This window comes from Mobula hypostoma, chromosome 2, assembly GCF_963921235.1.
Source record: "Mobula hypostoma chromosome 2, sMobHyp1.1, whole genome shotgun sequence".
NCBI lineage: Eukaryota > Metazoa > Chordata > Chondrichthyes > Myliobatiformes > Myliobatidae > Mobula > Mobula hypostoma.
In genome coordinates this window covers 154,912,298-154,931,386 of record NC_086098.1, presented here as the reverse complement: position 1 = coordinate 154,931,386, position 19,089 = coordinate 154,912,298, and the positions used below count along the sequence as shown (strand labels likewise).

Below are 19,089 nucleotides of genomic sequence, written 5' to 3'. Positions count from 1 at the left end.
ACTAAGTCTGAACCACGATCTTGACGAAGATAATGTTTGCACTTTTCATGGACTCTAGTGATTCCTGCAGTTTTCTAGCACCTAGATTGAGAAATCTGACCACTGAATTTGCAGTATTTGTCTTTTCCACCAGTGGGAGTGATTTAAACAAGGTAATACAATTACAAGAGTGTGGTCATTTAAAACTGAGGTGTGTAGAAATTTCTTCTTACAGAGGAAGCCTCTCCACCAGAAGGTTGCAAAAGCTAGATTGCTGAAGGCACTCAAAGAGGAGTTAAAAAAAAAGTTTGGAAAGATTGTGGAATCTTTCAAGGTTATGGAAAATTGGGACAGAACTGGAGATAGGCCTGGGGCAGTCAGCCATGAGGTGGCACAGCTGTTGCGACAATTGTTGCACAGTTGGTCAGCCAGTTTCTCTCTTGACCTCTAATCTCTTTTGGTTTGCCACTGTAAATATGTCCCAATGTGTCAGCGAGTGGTAGAAACTTGGAAGGATTGATAATAATGCAAGGAGAATAAAGTGGGGTTTGTATAATTGTGTATTCCATGGTCAAGGCAGATTCTTGATAGGCTGAATGGCCTGTTTCTGTGGTGGGTGATATTATTGTTCTCCATCACTTCATGTGGCATGGCAGGGCAGGCTTGATTGGCCTGGTGGCCTATGCCTGCTCTTGTTTTCTTGCATCTTCTGACCTTGAACTAGATCTAACTTGGCATAGTTTCAATGATTGATTCAATTCAGTTGAAACTAAATGGCTTTGAGGATGAGGATGAGGAGCAAAGGACCAAATAGAATCCATGTGTATGTTCTTTTTTTAAACTACTTTTTTCTGTCAGAAATTATTTTGATTGCTATCCACTCACTCTGAAAAGTTAGTGTTAGCATTGTTGGTACATCTCCAGTTGAGTGATCTGCTTGAGATTTGCAGGTTGATTTTATGAAGAAGGCACCACTTTCAACTCTACCAGGTTCCTGTACTTGTAGGAAAGATAGTTGAAAATAGCTAAGAAGCATAGAAACAGAAGAGGACGCTGACTAAAATTTCATGTTTGAATTTTTACTGTTTTCCAGCACACACATGCAGGATCTGCAAGAAGTCACCCAGGACCTACACTATGAGAATTTCCGTTCTGAGCGGCTGAAGCGTGTTGGCAGGTTGGTTACAGTTTTTCTTTTCTCTGCCATTCTTGGTTGTTATTGGGTCCTGTATAAAAATTTTACCAAATGTTTGTTGTTTTTTTTAAGTCATCTGGTGTGAATTTAAAATTGTTTTTAATATGTTAGCAATTTAAATTCAAGGATCATGGAATCCTTATGGTTTATAGGCTGATTGAGTAGAAATATGCCAAGTCATTGAAATTGTAGCTCTTATCCCACATCTGTGTTGAATTAATTAATCTCAACTAGACAATGGTTCGACATTGGCTTCTGCAGCTTTTGGAATAAGAATTAACAAAACAAAGCTTGTTTCCTCATCTTGATCAAAGTTTTAAGTTCTCCGAATGTGTAAGCTACAAATAAAAATAAAATGACTTCTTGGGTGAGGCAGTGAAGAGCAGCTGCCTCCTGTGGGAACTTCTTGCAACATGTGGCTGTGATTCAAAAGGAATGGTGAAAACTGTTTTGGGTTTCTGAAGAGGAAAGATTCAGGTGGGGAAAAAAATTAAGGGCATCTTGTATATTATTTTTTATTTCTTAATGAAAAAAGATATGAATTTATGGAAGAGAAAGACTCTTGCAGATTCCACGTACAGTAGTTAAATCGCTAAAGACTAGGGCACCGGTCAAGAGGTGATCAAAAAAGGCTACTGGCATGTTGCTCTGTTTCTCAAGGGAGCGATAATACAAAGAGGAGGCAGTGACAGAAACTGTCAGACTTTGAACTCCCTGTGCATTTACTGAAATCAAAAGGATAAAACAAATTGATAGAATGGAGGCAGATTAATAATATCCTTTTCGAGGTAAGGGTGGGCAGGGATGGGGTGGGGGTCTAGGATGAAAAGACACAGCCTCAGAATAAAGGGACATCCACTTGGATCAGTTGAGGAGGGCAATGAATCTGTGCTTCTTTGGTCGGATGGTGGTGAATCTGTGAAGTTCATTATTGTGGATGGCTGTGGAGGCCAAGTCATTGAGTAAATTTAAAATGGAGGTTGATAGGTTTTTGATTAGTCAGGGTGTCAAAAGTTAGGGGAGAAGGCAGGAGAATGGTGTTGAGAGAGATAATAAAACAGCCATGATGAAATGGCGGAGCAGACTCGATTGACAGAGTGTCCTAATTCTGCTCCTTTGTCTTTTAGTCTTATGGTTATTTCTGTTATCCAAGGGCCTTATGCCATTCATTGTCAGGATTCTAAGTCAACAATGTGAATTGCCCAAATGAATTATGATGCACATAATGGCAAGGAAGGTGCAGTTGTGGGAGGGCATTCAGGGCATGGTAAATTTAAGAGGATATTCTGGAAGATTAAGTACATTATATAATTAAAGCAATGATTAATGGAGTACTTTTTATCTTAAGTTGTGGAACTCTCTTATTATGGAAGATTTATGATTTTTCAAGGAAGTAATTGAGAAGGGTGGATGAGGGTAGGGTAGTGGATGTTGCCTCTTTGGACTTTATAAGTCCTTTGGCAAGGTTCCTCATGGCAGGCTAGTTTGGAATGTTAGATTTCACGGGATAGAGGGGTAGATAACTGATTGCACACATTTGCTCAGTGCTTAGAAGCAGTGGGTGATGGTTAAGGATTGTCTTTTGGATTGGTGTCTTGCTTACAAGGGCTGGTGTTGTGACCTTTACTGTTTCTGATTTATATAAAGAAATTGGATGTGAATATTCAAGGCTTGGTTAGTGAATTGGAATTAGTTATATTATTGTCACATGTACCAAGGCACAGTGAATAGCTTGTCTTGCATATTGTTTGTATAGTTCAGATTATTACAGCACTGTATTGAGGTAAAACAAGGGAAAACAATACAAATGTAAAACAATAGAGTGTAACAGTTAGAGAGTGCAGGGCAGGTAGACAATTAAGGTGCAAGATCACAACAAGGCATATCGTGCCATCAAGAGTCCAGCTCATAATAGTTGGGTATTAATTGATAGTTTTATAAACAGCGGGGCAGAAGGTGTTCTTGAGCCTAGTATTATGTGCTTTCAGGCGTTTGTATCTTCTGCCCGATGGAAGGGGGAAGAAGAGAGAATGTCCAGGGTGTGTGGATTCTTCGATTATGTTGGCTGCTTTACTAATGCAGTGAGACATATAGACAGAATCTATAGATGGGAGGCTGGTTTCCACGTTTGCTACTGTTGTTCAGGAGGATTTAAACTAATGTGGCGGGGGATGGGAACAAGTGCAGAGAGACAGAGGGGTGTAAAATGAAGGTAGAAGCAAAAAGTAGTAAGGTGAAAAGTAAAAGTGGCAGGCAGGCAAATCCAGAGCAAAAATCAAAAAGGGCCACTTTTCAACATAATTGCGTAAGGGCTAAGAGTGTTGTAAAAGCAAGCCTGAAGGCTTTGTGTGTCAATGCAAGGAGCATTCGGAACAAGGTGGATGAATTAAATGTGCAGATAGTTATTAATGAATATGATATAGTTGGGATCACAGACACATGGCTCCAGGGTGACCAAGGATGGGAGCTCAACATTCAGGGATATCCAATATTCAGGAGGGATAGACATGAAAGAAAAGGATGTGGGGTGGCATTGCTGGTTAGAGAGGAGATTAACGCAATAGAAAGGAAGGACATTAGCCGGGAGGATGTGGAATCGATATGGGTAGAGCTGCATAACACTAAGGGGCAGAAAACGCTGGTGGGAGTTGTGTACAGGCCACCTAACAGTAGTAGTGAGGTTGGGGATGGCATTAAACAGGAAATTAGAAATGTGTGCAATAAAGGAACAGCAGTTATAATGGGTGACTTCAATCTACATATAGATTGGGTGAACCAAATTGGTAAGGGTGCTGAGGAAGAGGATTTCTTGGAATGTATGCGGGATGGTTTTTTGAATCAACATGTCGAGGAACCAATTACAGAGCAGGCCATTCTAGACTGGGTATTGAGCAATGAGGAAGGGTAGTTAGCAATCTTGTCATGCGAGGCCCCTTGGGTAAGAGTAACCATAATATGGTAGAATTCTTCATTAAGATGGAGAGTGACATAGTTAATTCAGAAACAAAGGTTCTGAACTTAAAGAAGGATAACTTCGAAGGTATGAGACGTGAATTAGCTAAGATAAACTGGCAAATGATACTTAAAGGGGTTGACGATGGATATGCAATGGCAAGCATTTAAAGATCGCATGGATGAACTACAACAATTGTTCATCCCAGTTTGGCAAAAGAATAAACCAGGGAAGGTAGTGCACCCGTGGCTGACAGGGGAAATTAGGGATAGTATCAATTCCAAAGAAGAAACATACAAATTAGCCAGAAAAAGCATCACACCTGAGGACTGGGAGAAATTCAGAGCCCAGCAGAGGAGGACAAAGGGCTTAATTAGGAAAGGGAAGAAAGATTATGAGAGAAACCTGGCAGGGAACATAAAAACTGACTGTAAAAGCTTTTATAGATATGTGAAAAGGAAAAGATTGGTTAAGACAAATGTAGGTCTCTTACAGTCAGAAACAGGTGAATTGATCATGGGGACCAAGGACATGGCAGACCAATTGAATAACTACTTTGGTTCTGTCTTCACTAAGGAGGACATAAGTAATCTTCCGGAAATAGTAGGGGACCGAGGGTCTAGTGAGATGGAGGAACTGAGGGAAATACATGTTAGTCGGGAAGTGGTGTTAGGTAAATTGAAGGGATTAAAGGCAGATAAATCCCCAGGGCCAGATGGTCTGCATCCCAGAGTGCTTGAGGAAGTAGCCCAAGAAATAGTGGATGCATTAGTGATGATTTTTCAGAAGTCTTTAGATTGTGGATTAGTTCCTGAGGATTGGAGGGTGGCTAATTTAACCCCACTTTTTAAAAAAGGAGGGAGAGAGGAACTGGGGAATTATAGACCGGTAAGCCTGACATCAGTGGTGGGGAAAATGCTAGAGTCAGTTATCAAAGATGTGATAACAGCACTTTTGGAAAGCGGTGAAATCATTGGACAAAGTCAGCATGGATTTGTGAAGGAAAATCATGTCTGAGAAATCTCATAGAATTTTTTGAGGATGTAACTAGTAGAGTGGATAGGGGAGAACCAGTGGATGTGGTATATTTGGATTTTCAAAAGGCTTTTGACAAGGCCCCACACAGGAGATTAGTATGCAAACTTAAAGCACACGGTATTGGGGGTATGGTATTGATGTGGATAGAGAATTGGTTGGCAGACAGGAAGCAAAGAGTGGGAATAAATGGGACCTTTTCAGAATGGCAGGCAGTGACTAGTGGGGTACCGCAAGGTTCAGTGCTGGGACCCCAGTTGTTTAAAATATATATTAATGACTTAGACGAGGGAATTAAATGCCGCATCTCCAAGTTTGCGGATGACACAAAGCTGGGCGGCAGTGTTAGCTGTGAGGAGGATGCTAAGAGGGTGCAGGGTGACTTGGATAGGTTAGGTGACTGGCCAAATTCATGGCAGATGCAATTTAATGTGGATACATGTGAGTTTATCCACTTTGGTGATAAGAACGGGAAAACAGATTATTATCTGAATGGTGTCCGATTAGGAAAAGGGGAGGTGCAACGAGACCTGGGTGTCATTGTACACCAGTCATTGAAAGTGGGCATGTAGGTACAGCAGGCGGTGAAAAAGGCGCATGGTATGCTGGCATTCATAGCAAGAGGATTCGAGTACAGGAGCAGGGAGGTACTACTGCAGTTGTGCAAGGTCTTGGTGAGACCATACCTGAAGTATTGTGTGCAGTTTTGGTCCCATAATCTGAGGAAGGACACTCTTGCCATAGAGGGAGTACAAAGAAGGTTCACCAGATTGATTCCTGGGATGGCAGGACTTTCATATGAAGAAAGACTGGATGAACTGGGCTTGTACTCGCTGGAATTTAAAAGATTGAGGGGGGATCTGATTGAAACGTATAAAATTCTAAAGGGATTGGATAGGCTGGATGCAGGAAGATTGTTCCCGATGTTGGGGAAGTCCAGAACGTGGGATCACAGTTTGAGGACAAAGGGGAAGCTTTTAGGACCGAGATGAGGAGGAACTTCTTCACACAGAGAGTGGTGAATCTGAGGAATTCTCTGCCACAGGAAACAGTTGAGGCCAGTTCATTGGCTATATTTAAGAGGGAGTTAGATATGGCCCTTGTGGCTAAAGGGATCAGGGGGTATGGAGGGAAGGCTGGTGCAGGGTTCTGAGTTGGATGATCAGCCATGATCATACTGAATGGCGGAGCAGGCTCGAAGGGCCGAATGGCCTACCCCTGCACCTATTTTCTATGTTTCTATGTGCTGGAGTGGTGTCCTGAGGTCTGTGCCGTTTCTTGCTGTCATGTGCAGAGCAGTCGTCATACCAAGCTGTAATGCTTTCTTTGGTGCACTGATAAAAATTGGTCAGAGTCGACAGGGACATGCGAATTTCTTTAGCCTCCTGAAAACGTAGAGTTGTTGCTCAACTTTTTTGGCTGCTCGCAGATGATACTAAAATAGCTGCTGTTGTCAATAGTGTGTAGAACAGGATTTCTTTTTCAAATGGGGTTCTGTGAGAGATGGTTAGGGGTTTTGTGAGAGAAAAATTAAAGAAAATTAAAAATAAACATCAATTCTTGAACTTCACACAACCTGCAGTGCTAAAGCTTGCAGTGACCAAGCAGCCCAATTTTGATAAGGGTAAAGGACAATCTCCTAAGTCATTAGTGGTCTCTCAGCCCAGTATGGCAGTGTGCAGCAGAACTGTATTTGTTTGGTTGACTCCATTCTCAGTTTTTGATGCAAGATAGGGGAGGATGGTAGGCTGATAATTGGTGAGTGCTATATTGCACGGAGGGGAGGATGGTAGGCTGATAATTGGTGAGTGCTGTATTGCACGGAGGGGAGGATGGTAGGCTGATAATTGGTGAGTGCTGTATTGCAGAGAGGGGAGTATGGTAGGCTGATAATTGGTGACTGCTATATTGCACGGAGGGGAGGATGGTAGGCTGATAATTGGTGACTGCTATATTGCACGGAGGGGAGGATGGTAGGCTGATAATTGGTGAGTGCTGTATTGCATGGAGGGGAGGATGGTAGGCTGATAATTGGTGACTGCTATATTGCAGAGAGGGGAGGATGGTAGGCTGATAATTGGTGAGTGCTGTATTGCACGGAGGGGAGGATGGTAGGCTGATAATTGGTGACTGCTATATTGCACGGAGGGGAGGATGGTAGGCTGATAATTGGTGAGTGCTGTATTGCACGGAGGGGAGGATGGTAGGCTGATAATTGGTGACTGCTATATTGCAGAGAGGGGAGGATGGTAGGCTGATAATTGGTGAGTGCTGTATTGCACGGAGGGGAGGATGGTGGGCTGATAATTGGTGAGTGCTGTATTGCACGGAGGGGAGGATGGTAGGCTGATAATTGGTTAGTGCTATATTGCACGGAGGGGAGGATTGTAGGCTGATAATTGGTGAGTGCTGTATTGCACGGAGGGGAGGATGGTAGGCTGATAATTGGTGAGTGCTGTATTGCAGAGAGGGGAGGATGGTAGGCTGATAATTGGTGAGTGCTGTATTGCACGGAGGGGAGGATGGTAGGCTGATAATTGGTGACTGCTATATTGCACGGAGGGGAGGATGGTAGGCTGATAATTGGTGAGTGCTGTATTGCACGGAGGGGAGGATGGTAGGCTGATAATTGGTGACTGCTATATTGCAGAGAGGGGAGGATGGTAGGCTGATAATTGGTGAGTGCTGTATTGCACGGAGGGGAGGATGGTAGGCTGATAATTGGTGAGTGCTGTATTGCACGGAGGGGAGGATGGTAGGCTGATAATTGGTTAGTGCTATATTGCACGGAGGGGAGGATTGTAGGCTGATAATTGGTTAGTGCTGTATTGCACGGAGGGGAGGATGTTAGGCTGATAATTGGTGAGTGCTGTATTGCAGAGAGGGGAGGATGGTAGGCTGATAATTGGTGAGTGTTATATTGCACGGAGGGGAGGATGTTAGGCTGATAATTGGTGAGTGCTGTATTGCACGGAGGGGAGGATGGTAGGCTGATAATTGGTGAGTGCTGTATTGCACGGAGGGGAGGATGGTAGGCTGATAATTGGTGAGTGCTGTATTGCACGGAGGGGAGGATGGTAGGCTGATAATTGGTGAGTGCTGTATTGCACGGAGGGGAGGATGGTAGGCTGATAATTGGTGAGTGCTGTATTGCACGGAGGGGAGGATGGTAGGCTGATAATTGGTGAATGCTGTATTGCACGGAGGGGAGGATGGTAGGCTGATAATTGGTGAGTGCTGTATTGCAGAGAGGGGAGGATGGTAGGCTGATAATTGGTGAGTGCTGTATTGCACGGAGGGGAGGATGGTAGGCTGATAATTGGTGAGTGCTGTATTGCAGAGAGGGGAGGATGGTAGGCTGATAATTGGTGAGTGCTGTATTGCACGGAGGGGAGGATGGTAGGCTGATAATTGGTGAGTGCTGTATTGCACGGAGGGGAGGATGGTAGGCTGATAATTGGTGAGTGCTGTATTGCACGGAGGGGAGGATGGTAGGCTGATAATTGGTGAGTGCTGTATTGCACGGAGGGGAGGATGGTAGGCTGATAATTGGTGAGTGCTGTATTGCACGGAGGGGAGGATGGTAGGCTGATAATTGGTGAGTGCTGTATTGCACGGAGGGGAGGATGGTAGGCTGATAATTGGTGAGTGCTGTATTGCAGAGAGGGGAGGATGGTAGGCTGATAATTGGTGAGTGCTGTATTGCACGGAGGGGAGGATGGTAGGCTGATAATTGGTGAGTGCTGTATTGCACGGAGGGGAGGATGGTAGGCTGATAATTGGTGAGTGCTGTATTGCACGGAGGGGAGGATGGTAGGCTGATAATTGGTGAGTGCTGTATTGCACGGAGGGGAGGATGGTAGGCTGATAATTGGTGAGTGCTGTATTGCACGGAGGGGAGGATGGTAGGCTGATAATTGGTGAGTGTTATATTGCACGGAGGGGAGGTTGGTAGGCTGATAATTGGTGAGTGTTGTATTGCACGGAGGGGAGGATGGTAGGCTGATAATTGGTGAGTGCTATATTGCAGAGAGGGGAGGATGGTAGGCTGATAATTGGTGAGTGCTATATTGCAGAGAGGGGAGGATGGTAGGCTGATAATTGGTGAGTGCTGTATTGCAGAGAGGGGAGGATGGTAGGCTGATAATTGGTGAGTGCTATATTGCACGGAGGGGAGGTTGGTAGGCTGATAATTGGTGAGTGCTATATTGCAGAGAGGGGAGGATGGTAGGCTGATAATTGGTGAGTGCTGTATTGCACGGAGGGGAGGATGGTAGGCTGATAATTGGTGAGTGCTGTATTGCACGGAGGGGAGTATGGTAGGCTGATAATTGGTGAGTGCTGTATTGCACGGAGGGGAGGATGGTAGGCTGAGGTAATTGGTGAGTGCTGTATTGCACGGAGGGGAGGATGGTAGGCTGATAATTGGTGAGTGCTGTATTGCACGGAGGGGAGGATGGTAGGCTGATAATTGGTGAGTGCTGTATTGCACGGAGGGGAGGATGGTAGGCTGATAATTGGTGAGTGCTGTATTGCACGGAGGGGAGGATGGTAGGCTGATAATTGGTGAGTGCTGTATTGCACGGAGGGGAGGATGGTAGGCTGATAATTGGTGAGTGCTGTATTGCACGGAGGGGAGGATGGTAGGCTGATAATTGGTGAGTGCTGTATTGCACGGAGGGGAGGATGGTAGGCTGATAATTGGTGAGTGCTGTATTGCAGAGAGGGGAGGATGGTAGGCTGATAATTGGTGAGTGCTGTATTGCACGGAGGGGAGGATGGTAGGCTGATAATTGGTGAGTGCTGTATTGCACGGAGGGGAGGATGGTAGGCTGATAATTGGTGAGTGCTGTATTGCAGAGAGGGGAGGATGGTAGGCTGATAATTGGTGAGTGCTGTATTGCAGAGAGGGGAGGATGGTAGGCTGATAATTGGTGAGTGCTGTATTGCAGAGAGGGGAGGATGGTAGGCTGATAATTGGTGAGTGCTGTATTGCACGGAGGGGAGGATGGTAGGCTGATAATTGGTGAGTGTTATATTGCACGGAGGGGAGGTTGGTAGGCTGATAATTGGTGAGTGTTATATTGCACGGAGGGGAGGATGGTAGGCTGATAATTGGTGAGTGCTGTATTGCAGAGAGGGGAGGATGGTAGGCTGATAATTGGTGAGTGCTGTATTGCACGGAGGGGAGGATGGTAGGCTGATAATTGGTGAGTGCTGTATTGCAGAGAGGGGAGGATGGTAGGCTGATAATTGGTGAGTGCTGTATTGCAGAGAGGGGAGGATGGTAGGCTGATAATTGGTGAGTGCTGTATTGCATGAAGGGGAGGATGGTAGGCTGATAATTGGTGAGTGCTGTATTGCATGTAGGGGAGGATGGTAGGCTGATAATTGGTGAGTGCTGTATTGCAGAGAGGGGAGGATGGTAGGCTGATAATTGGTGAGTGCAGTATTGCAGAGAGGGGAGGATGATAGGCTGATAATTGGTGAGTGCTATCCTGCAGGGAGGGGAGGATGGCAGGCTGATAATTGGTGAGTGTTATATTGCATGGAGGGGAGGATGGTAGGCTGATAATTGGTGAGTGTTATATTGCACGGAGGGGAGGATGGTAGGCTGATAATTGGTGAGTGTTATATTGCAGAGAGGGGAGGATGGTAGGCTGATAATTGGTGAGTGCTGTTTTGCAGAGAGGGGAGGATGGTAGGCTGATAATTGGTGAGTGCTGTATTGCACGGAGGGGAGAATGGTAGGCTGATAATTGGTGAGTGCTGTATTGCACGGAGGGGAGGATGGCAGGCTGATAATTGGTGAGTGCTGTATTGCAGAGAGGGGAGGATGGTAGGCTGATAATTGGTGAGTGCTGTATTGCAGAGAGGCGAGGATGGTAGGCTGATAATTGGTGAGTGTTATATTGCACGGAGGGGAGGATGGTAGGCTGATAATTGGTAAGTGCTATACTGCAGGGAGGGGAGGCTGGTAGGCTGATAATTGGTGAGTGCTATATTGCATGGAGGGGAGGATGGTAGGCTGATAATTGGTGAGTGCTGTATTGCACGGAGGGGAGGATGGTAGGCTGATAATTGGTGAGTGCTATATTGCATGGAGGGGAGGATGGTAGGCTGATAATTAGTGAGTGCTATATTGCACGGAGGGGAGGATGGTAGGCTGATAATTGGTGAGTGCTGTATTGCAGAGAGGGGAGGATGGTAGGCTGATAATTGGTGAGTGCTGTATTGCAGAGAGGGGAGGATGGTAGGCTGATAATTGGTGAATGCTGTATTGCAGAGAGGGGAGGATGGTAGGCTGATAATTGGTGTGTGCTGTATTGCACGGAGGGGAGGATGGTAGGCTGATAATTGGTGAGTGCTATATTGCACGGAGGGGAGGATGGTAGGCTGATAATTGGTGAGTGCTATATTGCACGGAGGGGAGGATGGCAGGCTGATAATTGGTGAGTGCTGTATTGCAGAGAGGGGAGGATGGTAGGCTGATAATTGGTGAGTGCTGTATTGCAGAGAGGCGAGGATGGTAGGCTGATAATTGGTGAGTGTTATATTGCACGGAGGGGAGGATGGTAGGCTGATAATTGGTAAGTGCTATACTGCAGGGAGGGGAGGCTGGTAGGCTGATAATTGGTGAGTGCTATATTGCATGGAGGGGAGGATGGTAGGCTGATAATTGGTGAGTGCTGTATTGCACGGAGGGGAGGATGGTAGGCTGATAATTGGTGAGTGCTGTATTGCAGAGAGGGGAGGATGGTAGGCTGATAATTGGTGAGTGCTGTATTGCAGAGAGGGGAGGATGGTAGGCTGATAATTGGTGAGTGCTGTATTGCACGGAGGGGAGGATGGTAGGCTGATAATTGGTGAGTGCTATATTGCACGGAGGGGAGGATGGTAGGCTGATATTTGGTGAGTGCTATATTGCACGGAGGGGAGGATCGTAGGCTGATAATTGGTGAGTGCTGTATTGCACGGAGGGGAGGATGGTAGGCTGATAATTGGTGAGTGCTATATTGCACGGAGGGGAGGATGGTAGGCTGATAATTGGTGAGTGCTGTATTGCACGGAGGGGAGGATGGTAGGCTGATAATTGGTGAGTGCTATATTGCACGGAGGGGAGGATGGCAGTCTGATGAGCAGCATTAAGTACATTTTCTGGGCATTGAATGCATTCTCCCAACTTGAGCTGTGACGTCAGTGTCTCCCACATGAATTACCTCCCCCAACTTTCCCTCGGGCACCGCTGACTGACTTTTAGGAGTGAACAAACTTGACCAGTGTAGAAAAAATTTGGAGCTAAATTCGCATTCTACAGATGGTCAATATGGCGATTTTTGAAGAGGAAGTGTGAGATGGAGGAGGAGAATTCTGAGCCTAGGCCTATGGACAATTTTGATAAGGGTAATGATGAAGAATTACAATCTCCTGAGTCATTTCACTGAAATAATGCAACAGCAGACTAAAAAAAGTCCATCCTTTTTTTTATTACAAAACAATGAAAGTTTATTTACACAACAAATACACAAAGTACAAACATTAAGCATTTACAAGACGGTGAATAAGTTCAGATTAAAATATGATTACTGTCTATAAAACAATCAATCCCCCCAGAGGGCCCACTGCTCCCTGAAATCCCCCACAATACCCATTGTGATCACATGCACCCTCTTCAAGGACAGTTGGGCACAAACATATCCTCGGAAGAGGGGCAGGCAGTCAGCCCTGGCAGAGCCCTCGATTACCCACCGCCTAGACCCATGAATGGCCATCTTGGCTAAGCCCAGGAGCATGCTCACCAGTACGTCCTCTTCCTGACCTGCACTGTTCAGTACTGAGGCCATTATACCGTATATGAAGAGCGTGGGGCTGAAGTTCAACCAGAACTTGAGCAGCAGCCCCTTCAGAGGACGTGCAACCTCTCACACTCCATGTATGCGCGGTACACTGACTCGTCCGGACCACTGGATGGACAGGTGGACGGAGTGTCAGTACCCGTTGCATGGCACTGCCCTATGTCAGACTTTCCACCCCAGTTCTTCAATGTGAAGGGACCTGCATAAAGATATTTCTACTGGGAACCTCCTCCACTGCCAGACGGTAAAACAGACCACCAAGCTAAGTCTGGTCAGCAGACAAAGTGAAAGTGCTTTGGAGGTCACGGAAGGGTACAGTAGGCATTCCTGTGAGACAGCTCGTGTTATGCAGGGCCTTCTCCCCACGTGGTCTCCTGAGGCCTGGGTCCGACGAGCACTTCCGCTCCTCCAGATGGTGGTGCAGCCGGAACCCCACCGCTTTCCCAATCCCCCTCCTCACTTACTGTGATAGGATGGGGACCAGTCCCCTTCACAGTTAGAGCACCGTCCCCCAGCATCCTGTCTGAATGAGACTAGACACCGTACCCTCAACAACTCTCGGTAAAAGTGAGGCAGTTCCCTCAAAGTGGCGCAGCTGGTGCTGTTGCAGGCAGGTCCCCTGCTGAGAAAGTGTATCACCAGCACATGCCGTCTCAGAGGGTGGTTGCTATAAAGGTATCTCTGCAGGGTTCTGAGGCAGAGAGCTGCCAGCTGGGTATGCACTCACCAATGACTGACCACTTCCTGCGATCAGAAGACTCAAGACCATAGCAGAGACCCATTGCCTCCTGTTGCGCCAGAAGAAGTCCATCAGCCTCTTCTGGGTCCTGGAGACAAGCAGTGGGCGGGACTCATGTAATTAACTGCTACCATGTCTTTACAGTGAAAACTACATATCAATGGGTTTTACATGGACTGGTGATCCAAGTTGTCCTATTCCATTGTGTCTAGTCTGTGGCAAACAATTTACAAATGTAGTAATGGTTCCTTCAAAATTAAAAAGACACTTAACTACAAATCACAGCCATATGACACATAAAAGTGCTGATTATTTTAAACGACTAATTAAATCTCAAATCAAAAGTCAGTAAAAAGATTCAGGAGGCAACTTATTCAGTAGCTTTAAGACCAGTTCACTCGAGAATGAATATTTTGCTGCAGTTTTCATCTCCTTACAAGCTTTTTCTGTTTAACAAGCATCAAGAGCAAGGATAGAAATGGTCTCATTTCAGTTGAAGGTGAAATGCATGTGTGCTTATCCCAAGTTCAACCCAGAATTGAGAAATTTATTATGTTTACCTTTTACGAAAGAGAAAAAAAGTAATTTCAAGAAAGGTAAGCTAAGCTTAACTTTTTTTTCCAGAAAAGATTGGCTAAAAATTCATTCTCTATTCAAAAGAGCATTGACAATTACTTTTGGATTGTTATATTTACAGCTTACCGATCATGCTAATGTCCCATGAGCTCTAGATATAATAACTTTTATGGGGCGGGGGGGGGGCGTTCCCTGAGAGCTCAAAATGATTTCAAGAGTTTCTCCAGGGAAAAAAGGTTGAGAAAGGCTGGTGTAGAATGTAGGGAATCTTGATCAGCTAGATATGTGGGCTGAAGATAGGCAAATGGCTTTCATTTTGGGTAAATGTGAGGTTTTGTGTTTTGGGGATCAAGCCAGGTAGGGCTTGTACAGTGAATGGTAGGACCCTGCAGAGTGTTTTGGAACAAAGGAATCTAGGAGTGCAAGTTTACTGAAAGCCAAGTCTCAGTTAGGGTGGTAAAGGAAGCATAGGGGGTACTAGCTTTTTGGAGAGAAGGAGGATGAGAGGGGACATGATAGAGGTGTACAAGTTAATAAGAGGAATAGATAGAGTGGATAGCCAGTGCCTCTTCCCCAGGGCACCACTGGTCAATACAAGAGGACATGGCTTTAAGGTAAGGGGTGGGAAGTTCAAGGGGGATATTAGAGGAAGGTTTTTTACTTAGAGAGTGGTTGGTGCGTGGAATGCACTGCCTGAGTCAGTGGTGGAGGCAAATACACTCGTGAGTTTAAGAGAGTACTAGACAGGTATATGGGGGAATTTAAAGTGGGTCTTATATGGGAGGCAGGGTTTGAGGGTCGGCACAATATTGTGGGCCGAAGGGCCTGTACTGTGCTGTACTTTTCTAATTGGTCAATGTACTATTGCAGTCAGAGTATTGTGTACAGTTTTGGTCCTAGGAAAAATATTATTAAGCTTGAAAGAGGCAGAAAAGATTTTTCAGAATGTTGCATGGAGCTGAGGGCTTGAATTACAAGAAGAGAGGTTTAAGATCAGAGGTGAAAGATGTAAATGGAGCATCAGGGAAGCTTTTTGTGGTGATGCATATTTGGAATAATCTGCCAGAAATAGTGGTTGAGGCAGGAAAATTAACAACACTTCAAAAAACAAGTACATGGATAGGAGAGGTTTAGAGGTCAATGGGCCAAAGGAGAGCAGGTGGGACTATCTTGCCAGGCAATAAGTTGTACAAGTTGGGCTGAAGTGCCTGTTTCCATGCTGTAAGACTATAAATCAATGAACTCTTGATCTCTTAATCTACTTTGTCGTGGCCGTTGCACTTTATTTTCTACCTATAATGCATTTTCTGTGTAACTTTAACAGTATATCCTACATTCTGTTATTGTTTACTACTTTGATTTACTTGTGTGTGCAATGATCTGTCTGGATGGCATGCAGACAAAACTCTATCTCAGTACAGGTCGACCTTCACTAATCCGGCACCATTGGGACCTGAGGAGTGCCGGATTTGTGAAAATGCCGAATTACGGAAGGACCACATTAAGCATAATCAGTGCCGGATTATCGAAGGAACCGGATTATAGGTAGTCAGATTAGTGAAGGTCGATCTATACATGTGACAAGTTGAAAAAAACTGTTTCCTTGCTTCTGATTGCACATGTACATTGAGAATGCCTTTGTAATTGTAGTAAAACCTGAAAGTCACTTTCTATTTTGGTTGAAGAAGTTAGATTTGATTGATGAGAGTCCAGAAGAATGTGTGTTTGTAATTTATTGTTGCATAGACTGTTGTTCACATTGAATGGATTTTATAATGATCAAAGGAGTTTTATTTAAACGTTATTGTGCAGAAGATATTTACATAATGACATTTGTACATATGTTGCAGTTTCTTTATTATGTGCACATCATTGAAGAATTTTCTGTGAAGTATATTAATGATCATAATGCTTTAAGTATCTGCAGTACTCATTAAAGTTTATAATATATTAAGGTATATGGTGCACAGAGCAGGTTAAGCAGCATCTTTGGAGAAGGAAATAGCAGTAACATGCAGCTCATTGATGGTTAATCAGAAATGCTCTGATAGAAGGGTTTCAATTTATTGCTTTTTCTGTAAATAATCCCAAATCACATTCAGAGCATTTTTCTGCTCTTAATGTAATTAATCAGTAGATCAGTACAATGGAAGGTGTATTGTGTTTGTAGCAGTTGACTTTTGAAAGATATATACCAAAGCAATTTACTCCATAAAGTGTGTTGTTATTTAGCTGGTCTCTGTGTTACTGTATGGGGTCTTAAAATGTTACTGTGTAGAAATAAGCTGCTCGGTTCATTGATTTCAGTGGTTCCATTTAATGTCAGAGGATACCTACAACCTGAAATTCTTACTCTTAGCATACATCCATGAAACAGAAAACCCCAAAAATGAATGACAAAAAGACAAAGAACCTCAAAGCCCCTTCCCCCATCCATGCAGAAGTAGCAATAAAGCATCAACCTCCTCCCCCTACTTGTTCCAGCAGGTAGCATCAGCCCCCCCACCACCCACCGTGCAAGCAATAGCAAAGACCCCAAAGAGACCATGATCTAGAGACCATTAAAAATTGTAGCTCATAACCCAGCTCTTCAACATGCCACAGTCTCGCCCGCCCTTTCTCGCCACCCCTTCGCTCTCACGTGCGCAAGCTCTCGGCCCCCCTCTCTCTCTTGCCCGCATGCCCCCCTCTCTCGCATGCATGCTCCCTCTCCCTCACTCGCTCATTAATAAGGGAGAGAGAGGTATCACCTTATCCTAAGTGAGAAGGGAGAGCTACAGTTTTTCGCATTCTGTAATTATTTATTCCATTAGAAAGAATTTCTGGGTTTTGGTTTCACATTCCAATCACTACAGATTTCTTTTTACATCTTCCCTTTTAGTTCTGCCTATGATTGTTTCATAGCCAATTGGTGCAGAGAACTTAGTTACAGTATTTATATTTTATATAGACCAGAAATTCTGTATGTATGTCAATATTACCATTTTAGATAATGGTTGTCTTATGACAATTATTTCAGGTTGATAAATAATAACCTGTCTATTTGCCTATTCTGCTGCCCAATATGTTTATTTATAAAATTGTGGTGCTCCAATTTGGGGTGGTCCTCATGCCCTTAGTGTATCATCAATGTCTTATAACAAATTAGTTGTGTATGGAAGTATATCAGAGGCCCAGACGTAGACTCTTGTTTAGTGTTATTTGCCACACCTTTCCACTCCAAATGGTTTCCATTAAGCACTGCTTCAGTTTGTATTAATATGGTTTGATACCTTTTCTCCTCAATACATTCAGCTTCCGTCCCTGAAGAAGGGTCTCAGCCTGAAATACTGACTATTTATTCATTTCCATTGATGCTACCTGACCTGCTGAGTTCCTCCAGCATTTTAACATGTTATTCTGCTCCTCCTTTCCCATTTTTATTTATTATATTTCTCAGTATTTTCTATTATACCAACAAAACCTTTTACATATTAAAACACACTTTTTGTTTACATGATTTTTAAAATCTCTATTGTTCTGAAGCTAATTATATTGTGGTTGCCGTATCTCAACTATTTTAACCTCTGGTTGCTGATTCCCTCATTTCAGAACCAGACTCAGGCGATTATTGCTGCCTTGAATCCATGAATTAGAAGTCTTGTACCAACATGCCTGCAGGAGTCATTGTTATTTCCAAGACCTCAGTTACTAAGAATGTTCTCTTCATTAAACCTCATTAAACTTCAGATTGATAAATTTCACTGATAAAGTTAGCAGCTTACTGATCTTGAAAATGGTGGCTGCAGCAGTTACGCAATTTTGATGATTGCCAGAAATTCACACAAGATGGCTGCTATTTATTCTAGATCTTAGAGCAAAGATGGTGCCCCTCTATTACAATGCAGTTTACTTAAAACATTTTGGAACTGCAAGTAACTTTGTGTTTTCAAACTTCATGGGAAGACCAATTCACTGGACGTATTGAAAGATTAAAAACAAGTGAGGACACAGTATTCATCCAAGGAGGGAATGTGTTGAGTGACATTTTGGCTTTGGTGAAGTGTTACTGAAGAAGCTCTTTGGTAGCCATGCAGCTGTTGGCTTCTGCCGTAAACCTCATTGTTCTACTTCGCAAGCTGAAATAATCTGAACATCCTTTGAGACAAATTGCAACATGATTTATGATGATAAATTGCTTTAAAGTAAACTAAACCAAATTTAAAAAATGTTGACGCTGGAAATTATTTTGGATTAATTTCCAAGAAGCTCAGAATTACTTAAATATGGAGAAGTCACTCATCATTGCACCTTATACCTTAGTCCAATCCTGTAATAAAAATGTAGCTGTTGTTGCGGTTATAAAATCCATTAACCATTTAATATTTCTACTTTCATTCAATTTTTATACATTCATTCAATTCAGCATATCTCTTCTGTGTAGCCACACCCCGAACTCCTTCATTGATGCTGGAGATTTCATTCAGAATTATTATCCTTTTGCCCTAGTTGCTAAACCAGGATTTTCCTAGAATACTGTGGTAATGCCCGGTTAATGTTTTGTTGAGCGAACTGTCATCTTAGCCCTCTTATTTCCCTTTAAAGAAATCTGTAGAATTGGTCAGATGTGATTTTCCTTTCATAAAGCAATGTTTACTTTATCTGTTGCCCTTTAAATGTATCATATTCCTCCTGCCTCTGGATCTCTGTAATTCTGATACTGTTTGTGAATAGCTTTGGGCTCTTTGTTATGTCACAGAAAACAGAGTTTAATTTT

At 43.8% G+C, this 19,089-nt stretch overlaps 1 protein-coding gene across 3 annotated transcripts in view; it reads left to right on the top strand.

The window, feature by feature from the left end:
- Positions 1–19,089, top strand: part of zgc:63587 (uncharacterized protein LOC393431 homolog) — a 218,400-nt gene that overhangs the window by 148,865 nt on the left and 50,446 nt on the right. For all 3 annotated transcript variants that reach the window (XM_063040895.1, XM_063040896.1, XM_063040897.1), the window contains one exon: positions 1,073–1,156. In XM_063040895.1, coding sequence (XP_062896965.1) covers positions 1,073–1,156 — 84 coding nt within the window. The remainder of the gene's footprint in view (positions 1–1,072; positions 1,157–19,089) is intronic.